The 9,881-nt window shown below is 31.2% G+C and overlaps 1 protein-coding gene across 1 annotated transcript; it reads right to left on the reverse strand.

Annotated features, from left to right (window-relative positions):
- Positions 1-3,528: 3,528 nt before the first annotated feature.
- On the reverse strand, positions 3,529-9,590 carry LOC104114354 (probable cinnamyl alcohol dehydrogenase 6). The gene is made up of 6 exons (XM_009624781.4): positions 9,433-9,590; positions 9,125-9,238; positions 8,113-8,340; positions 6,131-6,419; positions 5,127-5,280; positions 3,529-3,941 (listed from the first exon to the last, which is right to left on the reverse strand). The coding sequence occupies exons 1-6, from the start codon at positions 9,525-9,527 to the stop codon at positions 3,739-3,741; spliced, it is 1,083 nt and encodes a 360-aa protein (XP_009623076.1). The 5' UTR covers positions 9,528-9,590; the 3' UTR covers positions 3,529-3,738.
- Positions 9,591-9,881: the final 291 nt, after the last annotated feature.

Consider the following 9,881-nt stretch of genomic DNA (forward strand, 5'->3'; position numbering starts at 1 on the left):
GAATTTGAATTTATGGTTTTAGTACACATTACGAATCGTGCCACGTGAAACACACCCGCGATTCACAACATGTTAATTTTATTGTTGTTTGAAGTTATGGTTGGGTCACATGAAATGCACACCCGAATGAGATTTATGTATCGTGACCATGCCACGGGAACCGTACCCATAGTCACAATGATTATTATTAACACGCCTAAAGCAAACTACGGTGTTCATAATTTGTGTAGTCCCTAATTCGGTGATTGTGTGTGAAAAGGCCCGTAATTATGGAATACTTTTACTAAGAGAGATTTCATGCTCATTCCCTTTTGAAATCCTTATTTCATGCACTTAGACCGAGTCCAATCCTAAAGCATGTGATGCAAGATGAAATTACTACGGACTAATCTTCCCCTTCCCATATACCCGTCATGTTCCGCACAAATGTTCAAACAAATAAAATTATCTTCCAGCAACTAAACACTCAAACCATAGAAGGGGAGATCAAATAAATAGATAAACAAAATTCCAGAAAACTGGAAACAAATAAGTGAAAAAGGTACCGAAACCATTAGAAGAGTCATTATAATATTTCTGACCACCCCAATTTTCCTAATCCTTCAATGTATTAGTTACTAAGGATCATATTTAATCAAACTTGGATTTATAATTTTATCTTAACACACTAATTACTTATGCTACTCACCAAATCTTAATCATCAAGAGTGCCCATGGTTCAATTACAAAGTTTAATAGCAAAAGGGAACTAAAAGAAAATCAAAAAGGAAAAGAGAAAATAAAAAGGCCATTTTAACACCATGAGCAGAGTTCTTGAACAAAATGACGACAAAATGTATTACTTAAACAGAGAAAGAAACAGGTGGAGCCTCACTTTTAAACCATTTTTTAATCCATTTATCATGAAGAAAATGTTATTCTAATGTTAAGAAACTCGTTCATTTTAGAGTAATCTACCCAGATACAAATGAATCTTTCCCACATATTCCATGTTTAGAAAAATAAATTTGAAAGCAAGTATTATTGTTTTCATCTACTAGATGCTTCAACAATCAAGCGCAGATACACAAGAAGAACAAAGATCCAAACATCAAAACCACAAACGTGAAAAGAACTAAGTTAGACCAGGTTTCGATAAGAACCAAATATTATGCAGATATTCAAGAAGTCTCATAAATTTTAATCAATTTTTGACCTCAATATTAGTAACGTGAATATCTCCATCACAACCAACATCTGACTACAACAGACTAAAATTTTAATTTCATCTTAAAATGGCTCTTTCATTATTCCTATTCAACACATTAACAACAAACAAATAGAAGAAAGGAAAGGGCTGAACCTGAAATGATTTTCCTTTAATATATATAGAATGAATCTGTGTACAGCAAATGTTGTCCAGAAATGCTAAGTTCAAATAGCAAAAGAAAATCGAACCACAACCAGAACTCCAGACGGTGAATTGACATAATTTCGAACCTCAACTAATATCCATTTTTTGATACCAAATTCAAAATCAACGAGGAATAAATAGAACTTCTTTTTTTCAGATTTGATATCGAATTTTTATTCAACTAAAAAGCGGAAAAATGGTTTTTTTTTTTTGGTTTTTCTGGGATTTTAAGAAGAAGACTACAAATTGAATTGGACTCTTTTTTTTGTATTTTTTAACACTTAAACTTAAAAGAAAACCGTAGATGACAATCGAGAAGAAGAAGAAGAGCACTCCCTAATTTTCCTAAAAGTTTCTACCCAAATAAAATCCCCTAATTCTCTGAAAAATCCTCCTATTTATAGCTAAACTAGAAGCTTCCATACCTTTCTCTCCAAGTCATGTCCCGAAATTTCTTTCCCTATCCGAAAATCCACATAAAAATCGATCCCTTTCTTTGTGAACCAAATCGGACAAATGGAGGCCTAGGATCTTGAATCCCTCAGATCCTACGGCTACTATTTATCTAAAATCGTTCTCAAGATCAAGAATGTGTGAGGCATAGGGGAGAAAGGAATATTTTTTGTCAGGAGTTGTTGACGTGGAGGAGGAGAGATGAGGGATCACATGCACGAGTTTGGGGGTGCACTCGCCTGAGCTCAGGCGAGTTGAGCGGCGACAGAGAGGCGGAGGAGGGGTGGCGCCGTTTGGGGTCTTGGGATTTAGGTTTAGGGTTGGGGGGGGAGTTATAATTAGGTTTAAATATAATAGTGGGGAGGAATAGAGACCGTTAGATGTAAAAGAATGAAGGGCTCAGATTGAAGATGGAGATGGGGCAGGTTTGGCAGACGGATTGTGGGTCAAAGAGATTGGGCTGGGCGGATTTGGGTAATTTTGGGGCAATTGGGCCACTAAAAATGGTTGTGGCCCAATCCGGAATTAAGCAAGTTTTCTTCTTTTTTTTCTTTCTTGATTTTTAGCTTAATAAATTTAATTAACAACAAAAATCCTAAACGAAGTCCTACATCAAATCTAATTTGTAAAATAAATTAATTGTCTATTTCTAGCATAAAAATAATTAATTAACTTAAGACTAATGAAAGAAAATTACTAATTTTCAACTGAAAGCTAAAAATGTAAAAATGTCCAATATTTTCGATTTTTTGTTTAAAAAAGCAATTAACTTATGTAATTAAATTTTAAATACAATTAAGACCTAAAATGCTATGCATGAAATATTTTAGACATTTTTGGTATTTTTCTTATGATTTTAAAATGTTAAATATGCAACTAAATGCAAGCAACAATTAACAAACAAATTCCTAAAGCTTCTATAAAAATTAAAATAATTAGAAAAACCTATTTTGAATTTGTAGGAGTATTTTCCGTCGGGTAAAAATCACGTGCTCACAACATACACAAGTTTAAAATGAATACATATAATAAGAACATACTCATTCTCTTAGAACAAGGTTAAGGTTAATCGTGCGCAATATATATATCATTACATCCATCAAATTTTGTAGCAATTTGTGCAGACTTATCATATACATTATATTATGGTTTCTAAATTGATCATTTACGAACAATTTATATGGCTTGACCGGATAGGTATGCTTCTTCTAAAGATTTTTCCCTCACAAGAATTGCTAGGAGAAGTGATAAAAATGTTCACTGTATACCAAGAGAACACCACTTTTTGTAGCTATGAAATCTCAATGGAAAAGAAAAAGAGAAAGAGATAAGAGGAACTTTTATATTGTTTGGATGGTTGTTACCTATTGTATTGTATCGTATTATTACTTTAAATACGATGTTTGTTTTGATTGTTACTTAAATTTTATTGTATCGTATCGTTAAATTCGTCGTCACGTAACGACGAAATTAGCCACTTTATGTAACGACCGATTTGGTGCGGTCGCGTCGTTACCTTGTCTTTTTCTCTCAATCTCACCCTTCATTATTATTAAATAATTTTATTTTATCATTTACCCTACCTTTTATATACCGTATCATAATTTTTTTTTTATAATATTACAAGTTTATTCTTTATATTGCTAGTGTGTGATATCATAAAATAACGGCAAACGACACAATTTATTCAAACATTATATTTATCAAACAATACAATACAATAAGATACGATACATTATGAAACGATACGTAACAACCATCTAACAAAGCTGTTATCAATAAGAAATACTTCTCATAATAAGAAATACAAGTTCACGGAATTGGATTTAAAATCGGGTTAAAAAACTATGAAAATGATGTAATTATGTAGCGAAAATATGTCTTAAATGACCCTAACGATTAGATGATTGGCCAGCAATGTCAATGACAAAACGGTATTTAACATCATTTTGTGCAAGTCTATCAAGTCCTTCATTGATTTGATCAGTGGTGATAATCTCTATGTCACTCAAGATGTTATACTTTCCACATAAATCCATCATTTCTTGTGTCTCTTCTATGCTTCCTATCATGCTTCCTTTCACAGTTCTCTTCCCTGCAAATTCAATTAATCTCCTTTAATTTACTTGTCAATTTACACGGTCAATATAAACTATTTTTTTTACGCCATATTACTCGAAGAATATCTTCAAGTAAGTCTTCTTAAATGCGGAATCATAAAAATAAAACAACTTATTTGTTACCCCATATTACCAATTTTTCGGTTATTCTATTATGTTTAACTAAAATTAGACTTTTCGAAACCATCCCAATCGATTTCTCTTCGGTATCGGTACGATTCGGTTAATTTTCGATATTTTTTAAAATATCATGTAAAATTCACCAGTAAAAGTAGAATACAATAACATATGTTCTTATATATGACGTAACAAAACTCTCTAGACATTTTTACTGTTTAAAGGGTGATGAATTAAAAAAAATGAAAGATGGCTAGAGTATAGATCCATCAACTATTCTACAACAGCGTAAAAGAAACCAACCCAAAACAAAGAAAATATAAATCACACAAGTGGAAAGATATTAACCAAGTTAGGGCTCAAGAATAAAGTCTACAGAAGATTAAATATTCAAAAAAATAAATCTAAATTATTTGAAAGGAAACATATTCAATACATTGTAGTTTGCTACTCATAATCGCTAGAATATTTTGTGTCTTGCTAAGATACTTGAAATAACTTAGTTTAAGTTGAAGTAGCATAATAGGTTTTAGGAATTAGTATTTTGAATTTAATTACTTGTTGGCTTGTAACAGTTTTCATAATTTCAAGGCCCAAAGAAAAGTTTAATGCATTATTATTTTTAAACTTACTATATAAATATATTGTCCGCATGTAAAATTTATTTGGTACGGTTCGGTATTTTTTCGGTTTATTTTTAAAAAATAAAAAACCTACCCTAATTATCGGCACGATTATAGATTTATATAAAAACCTACTGTTTTTTTAAAAGAAACCTAAAAATCGGTTCGGTACGGTTCGGTCGGTTTTCGAATATCCATTGACACCCCTACCTAATTCAAATAAGAAATAGTTTTGAAAGTCAAAATTTTAGTTAATTTCAAAATCTTAAATATTAGAATAATAATTAAATGATTATTTTATTTAGTTTGAACTCTTTATTTAAAGGGTAAAAAAGGTAAACGACATTTCGATAAGAATTTCGTGCTTTTAATATAGTATATGGATTGAGCGGAGATTGTGACAATATAATAAAAGTTTACCAAAAATCATAGGAAAAGCAGGCAAATCAATTGGCTTATCTGGTGCTCCAACAATCACTAGAGTTCCTTTTACTTTTAGAAGCTCTAAGTAAATCCCAAGTGAGTGTTTGGCTGCCACTGTATCCAAAATGAAGTCTAGAGACCTTTTCCTTGCCTGCAATTAAACAGAATGAATGCAAAATACAATTTTAGAAGTTGTAAATTTTTATTCTCTAAAAGAATTAAATAGATTTATAGAAACAATGAAGATTGATCTATGATATTCACTGAAAATATGTGTACGCTGTCAATCAAGCAAATGAAGCGTTGGAAACCTTCACAATCAATCCAATATTTTATTGAGTTCCTTAACTATTTATATATTAAATAGAGAAAAACATATTTTTCATTGAATAAGAAAATAGAAAATAAACTACTTCAATGAGCATTAAGTATGACAGAAATAATATTCCAGAAAATGATTTATGTTTTGGAAATATCTTTCTGGAAAAAGTCGTTTACTATTTGGTTAGACCTTCAAAAACAAATATTTAATGAAGAGTGATAATAATGTAAAAATTAAATAGCGTTTTGATGAAAATTTTCAAGATAGATTGAGGTAATATGTAAGTATTAGTTGGGGCAATGATATGAAGTTAAACTCGAGATAATTATGAAGTGACTTTAGTCCAAAAGTGGATCAAATCATTTTCCTCCGTTTTATGAAAAATATTTTCTGACAATTGAATACCAGAAAATAACTTACTATTTTCTTATTCCGAAAAAAAACGACCATCAAGGATTTGTGGTGAGATGGATAGGATCCCTCCACTTTTAACCAAAGGTTTCGGGTTTGAACCTTAAGAATATAAAAAATCCTAATAAAGAGCACGCTTCCTTCTTCCATGAGCCTTACGCGATGCAAATCCGAATTAATCAATACCCCAATACAAATACCGAACTCCGAACATTAGGTGAGAGCAAAAACAATACCAAAAACACACAGTAGGAAGGAAAGCACAAACCTGGATTTGTTTAGGATTAGTGCTCAGTATAAAATCATCAGCACCTAAGTTATGTTTAGCTTCTTGTTCTTTTGAGGGAGATGTACTAATGACAGTAACATGATGTCCAAATGCTTTCCCAAATTTCACAGCGACATGTCCAAGTCCACCTAGACCAATAACTCCTATTTTTTTACCTTGTGTTTCCACCAAATTATTGTCTTTCAGTGGAGTATAAACTGTTATTCCTGCGCAAAGTAATGGTGCTGCTCTATCCATTGCCAAATTATCTGGTATACGTACCACGTACCTTCATTTACAGAGAGTATTTTTAGACAGAAAATTCTTTATACTATCAAGTAATCGAGAGGATTATGTATTAATATATCTCTTTAAAATGTGAGATTTGTAATATTGAAAATAAGGGACTTACCTATTACAATAAGATGATTTGATGTTGTAAAATTTTCTTACACTTAACAATGTATATACAGTCAAACCTCTCTATAACAGTCGTGTTTATTTCGATATTTTTTGGATGCTATAATAAAGTATTGTAATAGATGACATACTCCATCCGTTTCAATTTATGTGAACCTATTTCCTTTTTAGTCCGTGCCAAAAAGAATGACTCCTTACCTTATTTGGAAATAATTTATCTTTATTAAATAATTTATAGCCACACAAAATATATGTGCCTCATTTTACACCATAAGTTCAAAAGTCTTCTCTCTTTTCTTAAATTTCGTGTCCAATCAAATGAGTTCACATAAATTGAAACGAAGGGAGTATATTATAACATAACATAAAAGATTGATTCCGAAAAACCTGACTTTTATAGTGAATGACTGTTATATAAGGATGTTGTTATAGAGATGTCTCAGTGTAATTGAAATTCATTTTATAATGCTCCAAATTTGACTATTTCAAGAAAATCTGTAAATTTCATAATTAAGATAACTAGGTAGATAACAACCTACACTGATAGATTTACAATGTCGGCTTCATTATCGACAAAAGAATCTTAATTAATCAAAATATATTTGTGCACTAAATTTGCTAGTGTTGAGTGTAGTAATATGTAATACTCTGCACTCACTAATTTAAAATTTTAAACCCACCAGTGAAGGTTAGCGGGAGACGTACATCTATTTATACAAACTCATAGACTTAGGCCCCGTTTGTCAACAAAAAAAAAATAAAAACCTTTTAAATTTTTTTTTTATTTTTAAAATACGTTTGTCCATAAAATTTTACGAGTTTTTTAAAACATTTCGAAAATGAATTTTCCAAAAAACTATTTTTTCAAAATTTTTAGAAAAATCTTTTTCCTCACTCAAAAATCTACAATATTTTTTTCAAGTGAAATGCATGTTCAAGCATAATTTCAAATACCATTTTTTTTTAACTCAACTCAAAATACTTTTTTTTTTCAAAAATTATAATTTTTATGTCAAACGCCTGCTTAGAATTTCAAAATCAATAGCCTGGTCATCAATAACTAAGAGGCTACCCTTCCAACGGTTTTTGTCGGTCAACCTTTTTGTGTTGGGCCCTCCCAAGTAATGTATCGTGAGGAAAATAAATTACTCACGTGTCTGTATTTATGGAAAAAGAGTACCTCATCTATAAATGCTAACAACATATTATAATTGATTGAATTACACTAATTATATAGAAAAACTATGCATTAATTATTATTTTTGTCTTGAATTTTATGAATCTTAATTATATTAGATTTTCTTATAGGTTTAGAAAATCGTCCTTTGTAGGTTTGAGACAATTGTATTGGTAGTCTTTTGTATTATTTTTCTCCTTCATTTTTATTGAAAAACTTTTTCCGCTTCTGCTCCAAAAATATATGTTTAATCGAACCTCGTTAAATCTTTGATTGTTTGTTCTTCTTTATTATTATTTTATGATTATGTACTAGTTAACTCACGATCTTCCGCTACATCAATATACATAACTTAAACTCATAGCACGAACAAGAATATTATTACCTGTGATCAGCAACTAGCATATTGGAGTAGCCACCATAAGTGATAGTGTCATCCCAAAAGATGCCATTGTAAGTGAATTGGACTTGGTCACAATAGTTCTCTTGGGAATCCTTACAATACTCACACTTCAAACATGTTGCTGCTAAACAACCTACCCCTACTCTATCTCCATTCTTGAATTTTGTCACATTGCTTCCCACCTTTGTTACAATCCCAGTTATCTCATGCCTTCAACAACAACAAAAAATTGCATTTTTATTTGACGGTATAAAATACTAGTGCTCATCCCATTAAATATATTTTCATTTGAAACTTATCCTTCTAACTCTAAATCCAAGGAATACCCAAAAAAACTTCTGAAAATTGAATACAAGCGATAGTACGTTGACGAGAAAAAATAAAAATAGAAGAGGAATGAGAGGCTAAGAACATAAAGAGCTTTTCTTTTGTTTATGTTTTTTTTTCCTTCTATCGTCTACAGAAAACAAAGAGCCAAATTTAGAAGCTTTATTTTTATATTTTCTAGCTGGTAATGGGCAATTATTATCTGATTTGAAGTTGGAATATTGTGGTTAATCACTTTTGGGATTTGAAAAGCTGACAATTTCATTAATAACTAGCAGTAAGTAAGGAAGTAAGTAAATATACTTCCTATATTATAATTTTTGGGGCCTAAATATTTCTGGGGCCTAAACCCTGCTCATTTATTGTAGTATAAGGTTAGAGCGCAGAATCTAAGATAAAGTCATATGATATATTTCAACACAACCACACAACAAAACATGCGAAATCTAGTAAGTAATATTGAGTCCAAATGAATCATTTTAGAGCTACAATTCATGTTCCAGTTTATTTTCTTTTGGTAGTTAGATAATTCAATTTCTTTATTTTTGTATGTTCGAAGTATGAGTGTGTGACTTGTTATAATTGTCCTATTAACATGCAGGATATCATTTTCAAAATAGATAAAGATAAATTTAGCTGGAGAATTAAGTGTAAATAAGATAACTACCCAGGCACGACAGGGTACATAGTAATGCCCCAATCGTTCTTGACATGATGAAGATCCGTATGACACATGCCACAATACAAGATCGCAATGGTCACATCATTCTCACCATTTTCTCTGGTAAATTTCACCCAAAAAAATAAAAGAAAAAAGATTAGTAGCTCAAAATAATAATAATATAGTAACTATTATCACAAGTTAAATTATATTAATACTGTAGAAAATATTTACACGGTCACCATACATAACCTAAATCCAACAATTTATACAAGATAAGAAAATGGCAAAAAAAAGTGGTGAATATTATTTACCTTCTCTTGAATGTAAAAGGTGTGATCTTGCCAGAAGAATCATGAGCTGCCCAACCAGAAACACTTTGTGTGTGATTTGGTGTTGTTTGAGCCATTTGTCTGAGAGAAGAAATGCTCAGTCTTTTTTTGGGAAAATGGACAGTAGATGAGTGAGTATATATGTAATAAGTGACAAGGCTCCCCTTTATTAAAAATCATTTAGTTGCAGCTAGCGGTGGGTAGCTTAAAATTTAAGACAAGCATTAAATAGGTCCAGCTAGGTTGAGAAAAACAGGTCTCACCATTTAAAATGGTAGTAATGTCACGTTCATTCTTTTTTTTTATTTTTGGCAAGAGGGAAACCCGCGGCCACTATAACCTCTGTCACAGCCTCTGTTCTTCAGGTGAGCACTTTGTGCGCATTGGGTAAACTTCCCCATGTGTAATAGCCTGCAAACTACACAATGGAT

Source organism: Nicotiana tomentosiformis, chromosome 6 (assembly GCF_000390325.3).
Source record: "Nicotiana tomentosiformis chromosome 6, ASM39032v3, whole genome shotgun sequence".
NCBI lineage: Eukaryota > Viridiplantae > Streptophyta > Magnoliopsida > Solanales > Solanaceae > Nicotiana > Nicotiana tomentosiformis.

Coding starts and splice junctions, on each gene's coding strand:
- LOC104114354 (XM_009624781.4), bottom strand. CDS start 9,527: ATGGCTCAAACAACACCAAATCACACACAAAGTGTTTCTGGTTGGGCA. Junction 9,239..9,432: donor CCTTTTACATTCAAGAGAAG/GTAAATAATATT, acceptor GAAATTTACCAG/AGAAAATGGTGAGAATGATG. Junction 5,281..6,130: donor CTAATCCTAAACAAATCCAG/GTTTGTGCTTTC, acceptor GTTTAATTGCAG/GCAAGGAAAAGGTCTCTAGA.